Here is a 20,071-nt window from a genome sequence, read left to right on the forward strand (position 1 = left end):
TCAAGCTCTGAAGCCAGACAGCGTCCCCCCGCCGTCCTGTGGGGAAGGCTGTTGAGCTCTTGGTGCTGAGCAGAGTTGATCTGGAAACTCGGCGAGAGGAAATGAGCGCAAGCAGCCCGGCAAATTGAATTCTCAATTATTGGCAAGGTTTTCTTGATTGTGCATAAGAAATTGTCTGAACTGAATCAGGGAAGTTCCATCCACCCTTCCTGTCCCTCGGTCTGTCCACATTCAGGACTTCTCCGTTTTACTGAACTCTGCTTCATAAAACAATAAAGAACGTTTTCATGCACATTTAATGTCTGTTGGTGAAAATTAAATACATGCATCATTTCAATAGTGGCACTCATGAGCATTGTTACAAAAACAAAGCTCCATTTCTGCTCTGTTCTCTTTGATTTTTGTTGCTCCAAATAGTTGTAGAAGCTTTTGCCACTCAGAAGTTGAGGCAGAGAAAACAACGCGCCACAAAGTCCACTGGCTGCTGTTCTGTAGATCATCACAGGCTTGTGTGGAATAAACACAGAAAACTGGGAAGGAAGAGATCAGGTAGTTTTACAACTGGCAGCTTCATCTGCTTCGTTGTATGCTTTTCCTTTCCTCTCCCACTGTCATTCACCTGTATTGATCCCAAGTTTTCCATAAAACAAACAAACTGCTATTTTAAAAGCTCTGCAGTGGTGCCTGTCCAGCTGCAGCCTGCTGTGGTCTCTGCTCGCACCTCAACAGCACGGCATGGTGTAGAACCCAGTTTAATTAGGATTTCCTACAGCTTCCACTCGAATAAAGAATAAAGAAGGACACGTTACACCACTCTACACTCAGATCTCTGCACTGGCTGACTCTTACCTGCAGCACTGGTACCTGAACTCCCTCCAATCCCTCTCGCTCACTGCTCCCTGCCAGCTCTTGTGGTCCCCTCACCTCAAAAGATCCCAGGCTAAACTTTTCAGTGGTTCCACAACAATGGAGCGACCTCCCCACCTCTGCATGATCAGCTGCATCAGTCTGAACTTTCAAACAGCTACTGAAAACAGAACTCCTCTAAAACTCTTTGTAATTAAATTTCTCTGCACTTACAACCTTCAAAAAACTGAAACAGCTCTTTCTAGAGAATCTCATTTCAAAGTTGTCTCCTTGCCTTAGATATTTGCTTTGTACCTCACTTGTAAGTCGCTTTGGATAAAAGAGTCAAAACCCTAAATGTAAATGCTCTCATGACGTCAAGTGCTGTTTTCATTTTGTCACTCAGTGAACGGAGCCTTTTAGGATCCACTCTACCTGCAGGCCGGTTTGATCCGATATTGAAATAAAATGAATAACATTAAACTGTGCAGCATCATTATCTGGCTCAAATGAGGCTTCCTGCAGGTCGGGGCAGCAGTAGACACAGCCCCGTTACCCGGGGTCTGGTGCTTGATGTTGGAAGGTAGATGATGAGAGGTTGGCATCAGCTGAATGTCGACTGTGGAGGTGGAGAAGGTAGAACAGTAAAAAATGGTGTTTATTCAGTGGTGCAGTGGGTGGAGCTGAGACGTGGTCTTCAAATTAAAAACTGTTTGGCTGCAGATGTAAAATGTACAGAACAAACATCTAACAGAGACTTTTTAATTCAGATAATATAATAATAATAGATAAAAACTCCAGAATCATGAGTTTGTGTTAATTAGAGTTCACTGCTGCTGATTGGCTGACTGGTCAGGGCGGGGCGGATACCTGGTCACGTGATGAATACAGCACCTGTTCGGGGGTTTATATTGGAATTCAGAAATTAATGAAGAGTTAAATTAAGAGTTAGTTTAAATTAAAAGTTAGTTTGAATTAAGAGTTAGTTTGAATTCAGAGTTAGTTTGAATTCAGAGTTAGTTTGAATTCAGAGTTAGTTTTTATTCAGAGTTAGTTTGAATTCAGAGTTAGTTTGAATTCAGAGTTAGTTTTTATTCAGAGTTAGTTTGAATTCAGAGTTAGTTAGAATTCAGAGCTGTTTGTTGAACCCTCCTCTGTTCTGTGACCGACGCTGCGGCTTCTTCAGGTAACAGAACATGCGGCTCCGACTCGTGCTCAGCTTTGTTTTTTCTATTTGATTATTATAAAAATATATTTGAAATTAATCTGAATTTTATTCTTTAGATAGTTTTTCCAGCCAGTTGTCGCTGTTAGTAACTTCATGTACCGTCAGGTATTAATTAAGTTTTTCGTACTAAACAGATTTGATGGTTAATGACGTTAAATCCAGTTCAGTTTAAATGTTAATGTTTAAAAGGAAACATGAATGTTTCAGCTCTTTATTAGAGAGTTTTTTTGTGTTATTTCATTTATTTATAAGGAGTTTAATTATCTTTACTTGTTCCAAAACTGCGAGACTGAACTGAACTTAGTTAAGGAGAAAGTTAAGTGATTTTTTATTTTACTTAGTTTAAAGCCTTTAACTGTAGAGAACTTTTCTTTGATTCCCACAAACACTAATTATTATAACTCTTTTACAAATGATCAAACTTGATTTATTTACTATATGACATTGAGGGAGTGGCGTTGATATTGCTGCTCTCACATGTAGACTGGATTAGAGCAGGTCCAGCTCTAAAACCACAAGACTTATCCTCTTTAAACCAGCTCTAGATTATTATTATTATTATTATTATTATTATTATTATTATTATATATCTTATAGTTTCATAGCGGCTCCACATTTACCAGAAGTTGTAGTCGAGACCACTTCAACTCATTTCCCTCAGGGTATATTCATGTTTTCACTTTTGTAGTACTTAGGTAATGTGACACAAAGTGGAGCAGCCCTCTAAGTAACGTGTTAATTTCAGTAGCTCAGTGTGATTGCGAGGAAATGCAGCGTGTTTGCTCCGGTGTAGAAGAACGTTCCCTGTATAATTTCAGATTTCTCTCTGCACTCAGAACGTACCTGGGCGGACATCAAACTGAACAGGCAGAGGGATGAACAAGAGTTCTTGCACAATGATGATGTTGCCATGGAGATATCGAGTATTATTGCTGGTCTTTTTAGAGCTCAGCACAAAGGAGCAGCACCTTGACTGACAGCTTACAGTTAGATTTTCCTGTGTAAATCACACCGTATCATGATTGACATCTTCCATGTCCTCCATCTTGTTTTTGTCTTTCTTCACCAGACTATAATCATCTCTGTACAAATAATCATTTTCAGAAGTTGCCAGTATGTTTTGCTGCAGTTGCTGATTCATTTCAGCACCTCTTCTTGATTTTGACTGAAGCAGCAGATCTTTTACATCTTAATCGATTCTCAGTCGCTGCTGCAGCTTCTGAGAGAGGAATTCTACACGTTGGAAGAAAATAATGATCTAAATTTATTTCCTTTGAACTAACAAATAGATTTATGGGTTGCTAGTGTCCAGCTGTCCCACTTATCTGTACCCTTTACCTGTTTTTACCTGTCCAGGTGCGATATTCGAGGAGAACGCCGTGCGGGACGATGAGGTGTTCCAGCTCGCCGTGTCTGACCTCAGTCTGAGTGACGACATCCTGCAGAGTGAGAAGATCACACACTCCATTAAACTCATCGAGCCCAACAACCCTTTCCAGGCGGTGCAGGAAGGTAAGAGCGCTGTGTGGAGCTTGTTTTCAGCCTGTGCCTGAGACGCTCTCAGGTTCGACTGTGCTGCTTTTTGCCGTTTGGGGTTTGTCGCTGCAGCAGTGTGTTCGTGGATGTGTTCATTATAGTGCTTTGCTTTGGATTGTTAAACTTAAGATTTCGCTGGTTCTGTCTCTTGGTGGAATATCCTCACAGCTAATGACCCAGGTAGCAAGCTCCTAAATGCAGTTTAAATCACTGCAGCTGCCTCCTCCTATTCCAGCTCTCACAGGAGCCTGTTGTTGTTTAATGCTGCACTGCAGAGCCTCTCCTCTCTTCTCTGTCTTATCGTTTCCTCTGAGACTGATTCTGTCTGTATCAGGCTCTACGTATTATAGACACTTTCCCCTCTCTTCACTCCCTCTCTCTCTCTCTCTCTTTGGCCTCACGTCTCTTCTGTGCAGAGGATGCTAGGGGGAAGCACTGAGTCGAGCTGCAGTCAGTCGAGGTGTAATTTTCCATATCCTTGCCAATAAAAAGGCTTTAAGCTCTGAAAAGAGCTACGGTAATGTGATGAAGAATATATATATTTTTTCAAACTGAGCATATCTATGGCCTCAGATTCAGTGATTGTGCTGCATGTTTGCTGAAGAAAATCAAATTGACTTGTGCTGATGACGGACTTAACTGATAATGTTAATAATGCTGATGACTGTTGATCCTCATTGAGATGTTTCCAATGATGAACCATTTTAATGTTGATGATGATTATGCTGCTAAAGGCGTCAGTGTGGTGATGAAGGTGACGTGGTTCTTTCTGCTGATGAACAAATTAACTTTAGCTGATGTATTTTGGAAATACTGAAATAATTTAGTAAGTGCTCTGAGCTCAAGTCTTTGCTTCAGCTAATAAAACATAGATTTTTATAGTTGTATATTTTCACAGGCCAGATATGACTGCAGTAAGTCGAGTCACGTTTTAACCTGAATATGTTCAGAGCTCCTCGGTAGCAGCCGAAGCTGTAAACAGTAACATGTTCTTCACAACAGTTGTTTCTGCGCTGACTTTGATCGAACCCGACCAAATCTCATCCACAGCTGGAAACCAGAGCAATAACAGAGACGGCTCTCAGTTGTACATGTTTTTAGATATCGACCTGGCGAGTTTGATCAGATACTGTAACTTTAGTGCACTTGCTTAGAAGAGGGTAACACCTGAGGCTGTGCCACTGTTTCACTCAGCTTTCATATCAAAACAGGAAGTGTGAGTGTGTCTGAGCTCTTGACAGTCAGCTTTCTTTCTATATTGTTTCGGTCTCTGCTACCAAAAGTGTTTATCACCTGACTGTTGGGACATTTGTATTAATTACAGGGGTTGCACCAGTCTGACTGTAGATCAAGTTCTGATTATCTTACTGAAAAGTTCAGCTGATGTTGCTGGGTCAGATGAACGAGGGACTTGGTTTATATGAAGAAAGCAACATAAGCACTTGATAACCAACAGTTAGAAAGTCATTGTGCTCCTGTTGTAATATAATTTTTATTAACAAATGTCCTGATTCATATGCAGCACATTTCACATTCATGAATACAACATCACCTCCTTCTGGCAAAACTTGTTCAAGTTGCAATAGCAGTGCAACTAGAAGCGCTGGTCGAGCCTGTTAATATGTTGACCTTTATTCTCGCCTCCAGCCTGAAATACAGTTTATCACAGCCGTGACCAATCAGCAGCACTTCCCCAAACACTTGCATTGTGGCATATCGTGGTCATTTTACATATATTAATGTTGTCAAAGCAAAATGTCGAATAGTGTTTGTCTGTTTGCAAAATGGATTCAGTTTCACCCATATCTAATTAGTAAACAGCTTAGCAGAGTTCTTAGAGCTTAGGGAAGCTCACTTCTGAATCGACTGCAGGACAGTTGCTTGTATGACATGCATGTATTAAAAACACAGCAGATGGACTCCTGAAGTGGTAGAAACCTGACTTCATCTCATCTTATTCTGTGCTGACTTGCTGCATGTTGTAGTGTCTCCTTGGATAACATGCACGTGTAGCTGTCTGACCTTCAGACACAAATCCAGTACCGGGACAGATGCACATCTGCAGACTGATTGTATCTGACGGTGACATTTCTGTATTTCTAATTAGCAGGAAACTGACTAGAACAGAGCACTTTGGCTTTTATTGTTGAGTGCAGATCACCTGTTTCAGCGATGACTCAGGAAACAATAGCGTGTTGACTTTTGACACTTCTGTCATAGATTTAAATAAAAACTCTGCAGAGCTCACTGGGCTTGTTGAGTCTCTCATTAGAAGCAAAACTTGAAGTGTGTGCAGCTGAGATTGTATTGATTTAAAGTCAGGTTAAAGCACACATGTCGAATTTGGACTTGTTCATTAGCAGTGACGACAAACTCGCATATTAAGGTTTGAGGAGTTTTCTGTGTTTATATCTGTTGCTTCAAATTAGGCCTCTTGTTGATTTAATCACACAAACGACATTAAGGATGAATTAGTGTGATGGTTTCCAGATTGTTTCACGTTGTCTTAATAACTCAACTGATGAAATGGTAATTTTACTGTTGAATTTTCCTTATGAAACCATTTGTGGAGTTGGTTCTCGTCACGTGTCTTTTCGGACACAGTGGATTTCACTACTTATTATTTCTAAAACAAAATGTACCAGTTGTTCAACAGCATTCAAAAGCTACCATACGTTTGTGTTCAGTGTGATACTGTGATGTTACCAAGTTCATGCACTATGGAGGCAGGAAGCTTCGCTCATAGTTGCAGCCTGTATTGCTCTCGTCCCACAGGACTTGATAGTTACCAGTATACCTAAATAATTTAGCTTGTTCTGACTGTTTTCACATAAATTAGCTGTTTGTACTTTTACCTCACATTTATGCTAATGTGTGTATTTTTAATAACGTACAAGGTTCATTCATTCAGGAAGTGAATAAAACAGACAATACAACAGTTTCCTCATTCACTGACATCATCATTAAGTAACTGAATTAACACGCACAAACACACTGGCGGCAGCAGCAGCAGCACACCAGAGGTCATTAACATTAATGGAGGTGTTTGTGTTCTTGTGCATTTTAATTACCACGATGTGCAGATGCAAATGTAGTTGTGCGTCTGCATCAGTCTTGCTCTTTATAAAAGGTCATGGAGGTTGGTCATATGCAGACCACACAGTTACATGTGCTAATTGTCTGAGTCTGATCCATGTTAACTAGGTGTAAAGCCTGATGGCCTTTTCTACAGACGACACAGACGTCATCGGATTTGCTGTACCTGCTGCTTTTTGCTTCACTGCGTCATCAGAGACGGATGCGCTAACTTTTTAATACAGTGTGAAAGAGGTTAAATAAAATGTGTAGCACTCCACCCATACCTCATGTACTGAAACTCACAGATACATTAGTTAAAGTTTCTTTTCTATTTTATTGCTGCAAGTCTCTCACTGTTTGAATGTCGAGGGGTTTTTCTATTAAATTGTTTAGCTGAGGTGGAAAATAACTCTAATCCTGACGCATCTTGTTTTCAGTTTGGAGATGATTCCTGAGCAAAAGCCACAGCTATTAAATATGTGTTTCCTGTTCGAGATTGCCCCCTTTGCGCCTCCTCCCTGAAGGTTAATGTGTTTGTTTTCCTTTTCATAAAAGTAAATGAATGTGCAGAGGGGGGAGAGAGGAAATATGGATAGACAGAAAAATATTAAGAATGATGTAACGGCAAAAGAGTGGAGGGAAAAGGGAGAGAGGGAGGAAAAGAAGCAAGAAGCACACAGAAAAGAAAGTGGCAAACTGATGGTGTGTGTGTGCGTGTGTGTGTGTGTGTGTGTGTGTGTGTGTGTGTGTGTGTGTGCGTGTTGTTTATGGCCCAGCTGGTACTCGCTTGCCCTGACCTTTCTCAGAGCTCCCATGATCCTTGGTCCTTAGAGACTTTGCTGACAGCCTGGGCTGTAGTGGATTATGGGTAATGAGAGAGGGATTCTCACCCTTCAAGTGTGTTTCTATGGCTGTCACTGTGAGGACCAGCATGAATTTTTAACCATTAGACTGAGGACATTTTTACACAGTGAGGACATTTTAGCCGGGGATCATAATGAGAAAGTTTTTTTTTTTTTTTTTTTTTAAAGAGAGATTTGGGGGTTAAGACTGGATTTTAGGGTTAGAATAAAATTTTATTTGGGGTAAAGTTTTGGGTAAGGCAGTTAGCTGTGATGGTTAGGGTTAGGACAATTAATAAAAAATTAAATAAATTAAAAATTTAAACAGAGTAGATTAGCATGGCCTGGGGGGCTAGGGGAATGAATTGTTCAATGAGTGTCCTCACACTGTTTATATAAAGTGTGTGTGTGTGTGGGTTGACCTGTATCTCTGTTTCCTCATCTGACACAAACATCACATTGAGTTTCTTCTTCTTTACTTTCTTGTCTTCACAAATCCTTTTTACCTTCTGTTCTATTTCTGTATTTCTTCATATTTAGCACGTGTTTGTTTAGTCAGTCTCCCCAATAAAACGCTCATTGTGAACGCTGTGAGCTGAGGAGGTGCAGGTTCTACTTGTGAAGGAAGGTTTAACTTTAGAAGATCTGCTTGAAGGGGGAACAGTCCTAGCAGACCTCTGTAGACTACATAGACATGACACCCCTAAATGTCTCGAGTGAATCGAGGAAGGTCAAACGGCACATAACCACCACCTGCTGTTTCCGTTGACTGAGTGAAAATAGATATATGGTGTGGGTTTTCTTTAGGAAACGTAACGCCAGGTACAAAATGAAATGTGTTGCTTGAGAGGAGCTCATGTCAGTAACGCAGAACAATGACGATTCAGTGGCACGAGAGATGTCTCGGTCATAGTAAGACCTGTTTAAGAGCTGCTCTTCATCTACACGTGCTGATATTTGTTGAAGACGCCCTGTTTGTTTGCTTTTCTGATGGTCCAGTCGGGTTCAGCAGCCTCGAATGACCGGCTCGTTTGGAACACAGATATAATGCGGTGAACTTTTCAACGCTGCTCACTAATTCTTTAATTGGCTTTTCAATTCAAACAAATTAGACTAATTGTCTTATTATGATCCTGTACGGCTCAGTTCAATTACTGTATAATTGGAGGAGAAACGACTCAGACGGGAAGTCAGCGATGGAATGTGATTTTCCTCATTTCCACTTTATTCGTCTCATATTTTATTTCTTTCTTTTCTTGGCTCAATGGAATCTCCATTTAATTTCTTTCATAAATCTATAATTTCTTCAGTTATATGCACTTTAAAGTCTGTAATACATTAAAAACTGTTTGCATTTTGCCATTTTCCATAAAGCTTGTAAAAGATTTTATATTGTAGTTGGTGGTTATGGTTAAAAAAATTGCCAGACACGCACCGGCACAAATTATATTTGCTCCCATCTTTTTAGTTCCTATTTCAGCTTGTGTATGAGAGGACGGCACTTAAGTTATAATGCCTGCTAAAAGCTGAGCAACTTGATGTGACTGCCTTTCTGAATTTGAGTGACAGCTCAGCAGACAAATTGGCCTCATCCGTCCCGTAGCAGCAGATTTACACTCTAAATGATGCTGCAGCAGCTGTTGTAACTTTCCTTGTTGATTGCATTTTGTTCTAGATATAGAGGAGTCTTAAAAAGAGACTTTGTTCTTGCTATAATGCTGCTAATCTGAACTGTCAATTGACTCTGTGATCTGTGTTCGTCCAGGCTTAGAGCTCTGATGTTTCCTGTTTTTTCTTTTCCAGCAGACAGCAGCTCGTAATCACTTGACGCTCTGATCTTCTGCTTTTGTTAGATGTCAATGTGCCAACGATGTGGGGCTTTGAAGCCCAGTAGTTCTGTCAGTAGTTTTTTTTGTTTTGTTTTCAAATGGAACTCTTTCTTATAGAAACCCCTGTAACACTGAGTAATAATTATCCTGTTACTAATGCACATTTGGCAGCTTATTGCTGTCGTCCACTTCATTTCTCTACAAGATTTCTTTCTGCTCCAGTGTTGAACCTGTAAAAAAAAAATGAAGTAATTTTGACCTTGATATCCTCTCTTGACTCTTTGATTAGTACAATCAACAATCAGTCTAGTAGATCACGTTTCTCCAAATTAAACTTTGTGGAAAACAGATTTAAAATATGTTAAAATTGCAGCTTCAGAGTTTAATAAAATAAAATAGAAACACAAACAAGTTGCCGCTGTAAGAAGATGTTCAGAAGGGGACACTGCTCATCGTACCATCTTGCATTGAGTGGTGGGGGTTTAAGGGCATGTGAAGGATGGGAAGGAAGGACAGCAAGATAAGGAAGGATGAAAGATATCCACAAGGACACAGAGATGAAGCCCCAGGCTGCTCTCCAGCTCCTGCTTCGCTGTTTCGTGTGCGTGACACACACTGTACATACTCAGAGCTGCAGTTCACTGTGTGCAGAGGTTGTGGTTGGTGAACAGAGTTTTGCTGACTGTGTCACAGCACCTCAGCTACTGTAGACGCCACTTAGGTGGACGGGCTTTGGCCAGAAGAAAAGACTGTCCGCCCTACTCTTCTCACTCTGCCGTTTCTACCGATGTGTTTAAAACATTAGTGGTATTAAAGTTAAGACTGTCGAGTCTGGGCTGGGGAAAATGTCAAAAGCACTAAAATCAAATGTTCACTAATTACTATCTGCTGTCACTTCATTACTAGTTAGGTGTGTGTGATGTGAATAAAGCCCTGCATCAATTGTATTTGTTACCTAATATCATCGCATCCATGTCTATTGCGATTTAGAGATTTTCTTGGAAGATACCGCTGCATGTGTCTTTACGTATCCCTTAGTGCCACATCACTCCCCCAGTGTAAACTGTGCAGGCCGACAGAACTTTTGGCATCATCTCAACAAACGTAATGCGACAGATTCCTAAGTGAGTGTTTTATAAATGTAGATGTGCGGCTCGTTGTAACCAATAACACCTCTGTAAGCAAAGGTCTTAACAGGAGACCATAAATCCTCTAGTAACCTGTAATGGGCTCCACTTTGATTCCAGCAATCATTTTGGAGGGAAGATGGCACATTTACAATGGCTGAGATCTCATTTATGGAATGAGCGTTCTCAAAGTGAACCGAGCCATTTCAGCAGTTTATTCTGTCTACGGAAACACTCTAAGACCGGGACCGAGGTCTTCTGGAGAAACACACTAAATTGCTTCATTAGTATTCTTTGCTGTTCTTTCACAGGGCAATTATTCACCATTAGCTGCTTTTATGTAGTTTATTGATGGCACAATATAATAACAGCTAAATTATCTTCAATTCAAAGTGCCATCTGTTTCTCTGTGATGGAGGCTTTTACTCTTTCACTTTGCTGGTTGTTATTAATCTGCAGGGAATCGTCAGGAGGGAGGGGGAGGGCTTTGTTACAGATCTCAGGGAGTTGAAGCTTGACTTTCTGCAGTCGGACAAACAGAAAAAAGGTATTTTAGTTGCTCGTGGTCTCTCCCCTGAGCTCATCTCATCTTGTCAGATTTGGTTTCTGCTGAACTTCGAACCTTTGCTCAGTCAAACCGCCTCCTTCTCTCTTCTTACCCTCATAAGGCATCAAGCTCCTCCTGGCCCTCACAGGATTAATAATACAGCTACAAAACTCCAACTCTCTCCTAAACTAAGTCATTTTACTTTGAGACAATCTCATTCTTATGGAATGAATGTGTTAATTATAAAAATGTTAAATCCTAAATATTTGAACTTTTTTTTTTTGTCAAGTTCTTTTTCAAATTGATTTTTGGATAAAATAATTTTAACCTTTTGCTTTAATCAAGCCTGCTATTTTCTTTGCTGTTGAGTTTCAGTACGTCAGTGGATTAATTTGTGAAGGTGAAATAATTTCAGCGATATGCTGTCATATTGAATTCTTTTAAATTTGAATGAAACCAGCCACAGTCAGTGGTGACCAGTAACATCACCAGATGTCCAGCACTTCTTCCAGCACATCGCTTTTTTGCATCAACTGAATGCAAAGTATTAGTCTCTTCCAATATTCATCCACAGTTTTGAATGATTCCCCTTTATATCTCCAGTTACAGTGCTCCTTGTTCTTGTGTCCAGTCTTTAACTACAGTTTGGTCCGATACCTATAGCTCCATAAATCCTGTTCTGTCAATACCAATAGCCATAACAGCCTGTCCTAAAGTGCCCGAGTCACTCGTACGTGGGGATGGGCCAATTTTTCCTTTTCATCACGGCTAACTGAAGATGAGCTGACAGCAGTAAGAGCTTCAGTGGAACGATAGATCAGCGGTCGTCCATTTGCTTGTCATTTGTTATTGGGGACATAAATGTAGCTGTCTGTCGTTTAAAGTCACCGTTGATTGAGAACGTCGAGATAACAAGGGTCCAGGAGTTTGTCCAGAGATGAGAAGACAGGGACTTTGCCAGACAAGGACTTCACACTATGGCTTTTTAAAAGTTTTTATATTTTTATCAATTGATCTGGTTGGCTATCTGGAAAGCAGCAGGTTGCCCTCGTTTCAAATACACACACACACAAATACGAACACATGCAGCGAATAAGCACTTGATATAATTAAAAGGCTTTGGTTTTCGCCAAATTTCCACAGCAGGGACAATTAGGTGTATTATTGCAATAGCCAGATACGGCTCAAAATGTTAACAACCCAGAATCAAAACCACAATTACCTTGTTTGAAACAGCAGTCAACCAGCTGGCAAATAACTGTAGGCGATGAAAGGCATGTGAGACCACAGGAGAGAATGGCCTCTATATTAAGTGTGGTGGTGTTAAACGGTGCAGGCGGTCTCTGGTGGTATTGGCAGAGCTCGCAGTAAGGAACTGTAAAGGTGAGGCTGTTAAAAAATAATGAGCTGCGTAGGTTGTCCATGTATCAGCTACAGTCCAGACCATAAGCATTTGGATAGTTAAACATTTCTTTTTTGTTCAGGCACCTTTAGTTTGATGAGGCTCACAAAAGCAAAAATACTACAGTAACAGAAATATGAAAAACGACCATTGAGTGTTCTATAAAAGCAGGTGGTTGATAATTTAACCATTGATGGAAGCAACAGGACAAACGGAGGTATACAGGAGCCTTCTGTGAACTCATGTTGGCCCAAATGCATCATTATGCAGTAATATGTATAGTATGATGCAGTAATATGTATAGTATGATGCAGTAATATGTATAGTATGATGCAGTAATATGTATAGTATGATGCAGTAACATGTATAGTATGATGCAGTAATATGTATAGTATGATGCAGTAACATGTATAGTATGATGCAGTAACATGTATAGTATGATGCAGTAACATGTATAGTATGTTGCAGTAATATGTATAGTATGATGCAGTAAAACAACTTATTAGCTCCATCTCCAACATAATCAGCTCAGTTTCAGCAGAAATTCCAGTCCCCGTTGTTTATAGCGTAGCAAAGCACAGTGGTAAAGAGACGCCACTGTGCCATGGAAACCCCATCACTAACAGTTTGCAGACAGAAGCATACCAGCACACGAGTATAAATGCTCACAACAGCGTAGGCTGAGGCATAAATCAAGAATTAGACTTTCAGATTGCTAATTGAAGCACAGAGCCTGACATGAATTTGGACATGTACAAATACTTGAGACACAATCCAATTTATTATACACAAGATTTAATGTTTTAAGGCCTAATGTTGTTCAATTAATGAATCATGACCCAGCAAACTGGTCAGTTAGGTCATTGTCCTCTCAACTCATTGATTTATGCAATGTTATGCTGCTTGGAGACCTCCTAGGCCGACTTAGTCAGTCATATTTTATGCTGGTGCTCATTTCTTTGCCTTCCAGCAAGAATCTTTTTGGTTTAAACAAACACACTGTTCATTTATTTTGGTAATGGACAGTCTTTATTTACGGTCACGACAAACTGTGCTGCTTCCCAGCAGGAGTAAATGTCTTACCAGGGGAAATGGATTAGAAATCCACAATGCCTCCAACAGATGTGCTCTGGCACAAACATGACACATAAGCTTTACAGAGAGGTTTGATGCAATTCCACATCTCAAAGGTGAGGGACTCTGTTTTTAGTGTGGTTCCATACAGGACATTTCATGTGCTTATTGTTTGGCTTTAAGGCTCTTTATCAGAGAGAACCAAGTCGAAGCTGGATTGATAGATGAGGTGTAAGGTTGTTTCCTGTCTCTTTGAGCTGACATGGTGTAGCTAAGCTTCTGATAAGGGCTCAGCAGGTTTGTCATCACACAAAAGAAGTCATCCATCTTCATCAGAGCGGTCAGCGCACAGCAAGAGAAGCTGAAGACATACACAAAAGGCCAAGATCCGATCAGTTTCTAATCTACATTCAGGTCCCATGTTGATGAAATGACAAAGCAGTAAATTCTTACAAACAAGACAATAGTACTTTTAAGTAGTTGTATTGTAATGTAAACTCCCATATTTCTTTTGTACTAATGTAGCACAGGCCTAGCTGACGTCCAGAATAAAACAACATGCATGGTCACTGAAGCATCCTGGAACTGAACAAATGTGACTTCAGTCAAATTTCATAAAAATTTCAGGTTTTAAAGACTCCGAGCTGGAACCAGCAGATGAGATCTGGAGAAGATAAACCTCCATGTTGTCCGAGTGGTTTTTGTGCCAAAGGCACATTCATTTGTGTTTAGACGATCCTTTGTGAGAACACGCCAGCACGCTCACCCCAGAAAAGATGAAAGTGATTACACCTTGAAGAATACATTGCAAGAATTACCTCGCTGCTTAGTCGCTGCCGTTTAGCAGGCAAGCGCTTCCAATTATCCATAACATGCCCCGCCGGTTAAAATGTGCAATTATCAGCAAGATGGAGTCGTCACCTCAGCGAGGCTCTCAGGGTGCATTCCTCGTCTTCACATGCCTCTCCTGATTTATTAACCTCTCAGAGGCACTAGGAGCAAACAGTAGGAGTCAACTTTCGTGATTCATTGTCACTGTAGTAGTGCAGACGTGTCACTGCTATGTAACACAATATATAAGTAATGCAACAAAACACAGCATGTTTTTTACAAAGAGAAGTTGAGACGTTAGCAGCTATGTAATGTGATCACTCATAATCTGTTTTGAACTGTGGACATATGTGGAATTATCTTTAACCAACAAAATCTAATCGGAGACAAACCTGAAAACCTGTTGGACACAGATATAATCCACACATTATGAAATTGACAATCGGACTCTTGAGTTTCTGTCGTGCACAATTGTTTGCTAGAGAATCTCATTTCAAAAGACTAAGTATAAAATGCAGGTTTTCTATTTAAACATCCACTTATCTCAAGAATTGTTTAAATAACTCACAGGAGAAAGCAGGTTCACTTCACTGCTGCAATACTTTATGCATGAAATGAGTGTGTTGAAGAATGAATAAATAAAATGCTGAAGTCCATGTTTGAGATTGAGGCAGCAGCCTGATAATGGCTTCAGGTGAAGCTAGGTGAGCGTGCTAGTCCTGAGTCATCACAGTATTTTACACACAGTCTAGCACACAGTGACCCGCTACAGACAACACCCACATGAACAGCACAGCCATGGGTGAGCTGGGGAAAAGAGACATGGCTCCCAGTTATCAAGGTTCTTTAACTCACACTAACACTGCAGCTGAATGATTTATTATTCGCTCTTTCTCATTGTCTCATCCCTTTTCCCAGCCGCTCTGATATCACGTCTACACAATGTCTGCTAAGACTGAAGACATCTTTTTTTAATGCATTGGCTCCTTCAGTCAGATATCAAACTAAAAAGACCTCCAGTCACTTTAGTGTGTGTTGGGTTTAGAAAATGTTGATTTAACCCTGCTTAGGTGAGCTAGTGAAGCTAAGCAGACAACTTTGTCTTTGAAATGGTGGTTTCATCTGGGTCTCAGGAATTAAAAGGTTGCTTTTATGCCCCATTATTTTATGCTGATCAGTTGTCTGGCAACAGAATGTGGAAAGATATGTAAATGAGAACAGCAAAATTGTCAGTTTGGCTGCAGAGATGTTTTCACAGCAGACATTTTGATTCAAAGCGGGAGAAGCACAGGTGTAACTCATTAGATTAACAGTGGCTCTGTTCCATTTTTATTCCCAATGAGCCACACCAAGGAGTCGACATGCACAATGCAGAAAGCAGTGACCGTGCAGAGAGGGAAGGGACTGAGCAGAGGTTTAACCAGATAAGACTGAGTAACTAGATTTTCCCCTCTCCCTCTGTTTGTCTTGAGTAAATCTAGAACATTATATTGAGAAGGTTTCTTTAAAAACGATGCATATCTTCACTCATAAAGGGCATTAATAGATTTAAAGGATGTGCTCAGAGTCTCTTCTTGGTGATGAACCAAAAAACTCCTGAGCCACTTTTGTTCATGACTCTCAACGGTTTCTTTTCCTCCTCACCTCCACTCTTACCACCCCCATCCTCCCCCCCACCTCCCGTCTTTTCAGTCCCACTGGATTTCTCTCATCTTTCTCACTGCAGGAACTCTTTCCTTCATTTAAATGAGCTGCTCATTAGCAAAGCAAAGAGACAAGCAACCAGCCAAACTCCTGCCTCCTGCTAACAGATATTCACCCAGGTCTCTTCTTTTCCCAAATTCTGTTTCCCAGACTCTTCCTATCTTTGTATAAACATGCTTGAATACTAAAGTACATAAAGAGAATGAAACACAAAGTCTGCATACACTCTTTACTCCTACATTTAGTTTTCTTCTAATGTCAGTTCATCAAACTGATATGGAGCCATGTTTTAGTTCAAACTAAAGCTCCGACTTGACACAAATCCACACTTGTTATCAACACGCTTTGCACATAGACTTTTATTAGACTTGAAACAGGTGGATAGATGTCATCTTCATCAACCACAAATGTATTTCCACTAACCTTCACATGGATCAGAGGTTGAGTAGAAGCATTTATACTCATTTGACCTGAGGTGTAACAAGCGGAGCCAGAGACAGACGGTAACAGATGTAATGTTTAAATGGCACCTCTGCATGGTTACATGCATCATGTATGTTCTTTCACTGCTGGTTGAATTATGCAAGGCAGCTGCAAGAAAACACGAGTAACAATTCACAGATCAGCTCTTCTGGGTTTCGGTTACACATGCTGAAACATTTCACATAATGTCACAGAGAAACTCTGCTGGGGTTTCAGTTTCTCACATTTACTGTCTGTAGGCACTGATATCAAAATACAGTAAACACTACATGAACATCTGCAGTCTGTTTTCATCTCTTGAACCCCGTACAGGGTCAGGAAATGCCTAGAGCTACTAGCCAAAAGCATGAAACTCATAAGAAAGCAGATTTTCAGCTTATAATGCTGGAAAAATTAACTGACAATGCTCATTGTGTAATTTATCTCTAGCTCAGATTTTTCTCTATGCCTGAGCTGCTCCCTGTATTGTAGCAACAGAATGTCCCCACACGTAGCACATAACCTATTTGTATTTCTGCAAGAAATCATCTAACCTCTGGAATATTGCATGTAAACAAGTCTGGTCTGGTTCAAATCACTGAGGAGGTAATGATGGAGAACTGAAAGCTGGGAAATATGTGGAAATGGTGTCGGTTTGCACAAAGAGCACATTATGTAACGTGCTGATGTGTGTGAATATTTAAAGGTGGGAACACAGCACAGACAGATGTTGCTTGATGAGGCAAAAGTGGAGAGAGCTGAGGTGACCATTTCTGCGAGTGTAGGGGGGGAAATAAAAACAGAAAGGGCGAGCGAAAATCACACCATTAGACTTTTCCATTAGTGGCTGTCATGTCACATATTTGTCCGTTTGTCAGCACTGAATGAGAAGAGACCCTACACACAGACGAATACATTCACACTCAAACATGTAGCGGTCAAAGGAGGAATCAGGTTCTCGATTCGTGCAGTCTGTCATCGTTTGAACAATGTGATAAACTGGAGAAGAAAACATATGAGCTTCAAACCCTGAACGTCACACAAACACTGAGCAGTGCAGCGTACGTTTTGTGTGGGTGTAAGATAAATTGAGTGATGTAACAATGAACTGAGGCTGTGTGTTGGCCCTCGGGTCACTACTAAGACTTCTCTAAGATCTTATCTTCGGAGTTAGAACTTCTGTAAGTGTTCAGTCACCTTTGTCGCCACTTTGTGGGCAGAGCTTGCTCACTTTCACAGGTACATGAGAGCTCACGTTGACTATAACCGGTGGGGCGCGGCATTAGTGACGCAGGATGATGTGTATTCATTGAGACCTCATACTTCTGTGAACCTTTTTCGGGGTCTGAAGAATCATTGAATTCTGCGGCTCTCTGATAATTCTGAAAACTGAATTAGAGTCATTTAGACACTAAACTGTGAAATTAAAGTAACTTGGTAATTTAACACCTTTACCTGGATCCGCATCAGTCTAATGGCAGCTCATGTTAGGAGGAAGTAGACGCTGTGGATTTGGCTGTTAATGAAATCAACACTAGTGATTGGAATCAAATGTTTTTGTGTTTTTTTGCTTACTGATCTTTTTTTTCTGTAATTTCCATCCAAGAGCTTGTCTGCCAGTGGAATACCTGAAGTGCTCTCTGCAGTTTGCCCGCTCTGCTTATGATGCATAATTTTGATTATTTGTCTTGATGATTGCGTCTTGTCAACATCTCGAGTATTTTCAGCCGCAGCAGGCTGTCTGTCTGAAGCCATCAGTGCTGAGACACCCTCAGCCCTCTAGGTTCATCTGAAACCTCTCGAGACACAGTGACTGACGGATTTCATTGTGTGGGAGATGACAGATATTTACGTTCACTGCCTTAAGCAAATGTGAAAATACATCAGAGATCACAAACTTGGCTCTTGGTTGCTGTATCATTTGGAATCATTTTGTTTTTGAAGCATCTCTTCAAAACCCTTGACTTGAAGGAGTCTTCTGTGTTAATGTCAGAACATCGAGTGGACTGTTCAGTTGACCATAAGGAAAGTATTGTTGGAGAGCAGTGCTCGTTTCCAAGCTGAAGCAAAATATTGTTTTTATTCTAATCAGTGTATGTAGGTGTAAACCTGCCAAATGAACAGCTGGTGTGAATTTGTTAAGTTCATAAAATGAAGAATGGTAATCCTACCAATGTGAAAATACTGCTGTGGAGTCATTTCATGTCTCTAGGTATGTTGATCACTTACCCGTCCTGTCATACATTAACAACACAGTTTTTAATTTGTTTTAATCAAAACTTTCTTCCATCAACAGAGACTTTGTTGTCTACTTTCATCAGAGGTTTAAAGCTTTGAATTTTTCATTTTAAATGTACAGTAGAAAGGTTTCACTTTGTTTAAAACTTTGCACATAGTGAAACACTTCTTAAATAAACCCACACGTCTTTCAACGGAGGGCTTTTGAAGAGGTCACACCTCTTATTAGTAAAATAAATCTGTCAGAATGTAATGATCGGACATCACGCACCCAGTGCTGAATCAGCTCCTCTTACCTTTTCCTCTGCCCTTTTCCTGCTCAACTATGTCGTAATGGGCTTTGGAGAAATGGTCAAATTTAACAGACTAATAATTCAACTGTCTCAGGACTTGAAAGTGACTCACTAGACTGTGGTGCATTCAGTAGCCCAGAGGGACTGTTGTTCAAATATGTCAAACTGTGTCATGGGACATGTTCACGTATTGTTGTGGAGTTAAGTTCCAGTCTTGAAACTTCCCACCACTTGTATTTTACAGATAAGTCTTATACTGAATCTTAGACTGAACTTTGACACTAAAGAATCGGATCAATCCAGTCGTTGATTGTTAAACATTGTCTGAAATTCAAATTTCTCATGTATCTTTGCTCAGATGAAGGTTTAACGTCCTCTGAGCGTTTGATTCTTAACATAGTGTTGAGAGTTTAGAGTGCTCCAGTCTCCAGTGAGCAGATTTGTGTTTATGCGTATACTCAAACACACTCGCGCGCACACACACTCACACACACACACTCGCACTCTAACTGTACACACACTGTTCTACTTTGCGGTTGATATGACAACAGTTTCCAGGGAGACGAGCAACCGGTCCTTGTGGGAGCCACCTGTTGGCTGCTCTTTGTACTTGTGTACAAAGAGTGTGTGTGTGTGTGTGTGTGTGTGTGTGTGTGTGTGTGTGTACATGCAAGTACTGTACACATCAGGCATATGTAATCACAGGCACAGGAAGAACATCTACGCTGGAGTCGAGAAGAGATGCACGTGCACTCACAAGAAAAGAAAGCTGGATGTTCAGTTTCTTCAGGCTTAAAAACACACTCGGCAGTGCAGATACTAATTTATCTGTGGGTTTTACCTGCAGGTTTGTTGTCAGTACATGGTGTAACTGCTTCCATTATTCTAATGTTGCCTGTGAATCATTTCAGCAGCCAGTTCCAATGAAAGTAAAAGTAGAGTCTACATTCAGACTTTTAAATGGAACATTTGACCTTTAGCTGCCAACATTACTTTTTTTTTTTTTTTAATATGTGATCATCTTTTTAAATTCT

The 20,071-nt window shown here is 40.4% G+C and overlaps 1 protein-coding gene across 1 annotated transcript in view; it reads left to right on the plus strand.

Annotated features, from left to right (window-relative positions):
- Positions 1–20,071, plus strand: part of grid1b (glutamate receptor, ionotropic, delta 1b) — a 364,356-nt gene that overhangs the window by 12,605 nt on the left and 331,680 nt on the right. Inside the window, exon 2 of the mRNA XM_026350750.1 lies at positions 3,431–3,586. Coding sequence (XP_026206535.1) covers positions 3,431–3,586 — 156 coding nt within the window. The remainder of the gene's footprint in view (positions 1–3,430; positions 3,587–20,071) is intronic.

The sequence above is a fragment of the Anabas testudineus genome, chromosome 19, assembly GCF_900324465.2.
Source record: "Anabas testudineus chromosome 19, fAnaTes1.2, whole genome shotgun sequence".
NCBI classification, from domain to species: domain Eukaryota; kingdom Metazoa; phylum Chordata; class Actinopteri; order Anabantiformes; family Anabantidae; genus Anabas; species Anabas testudineus.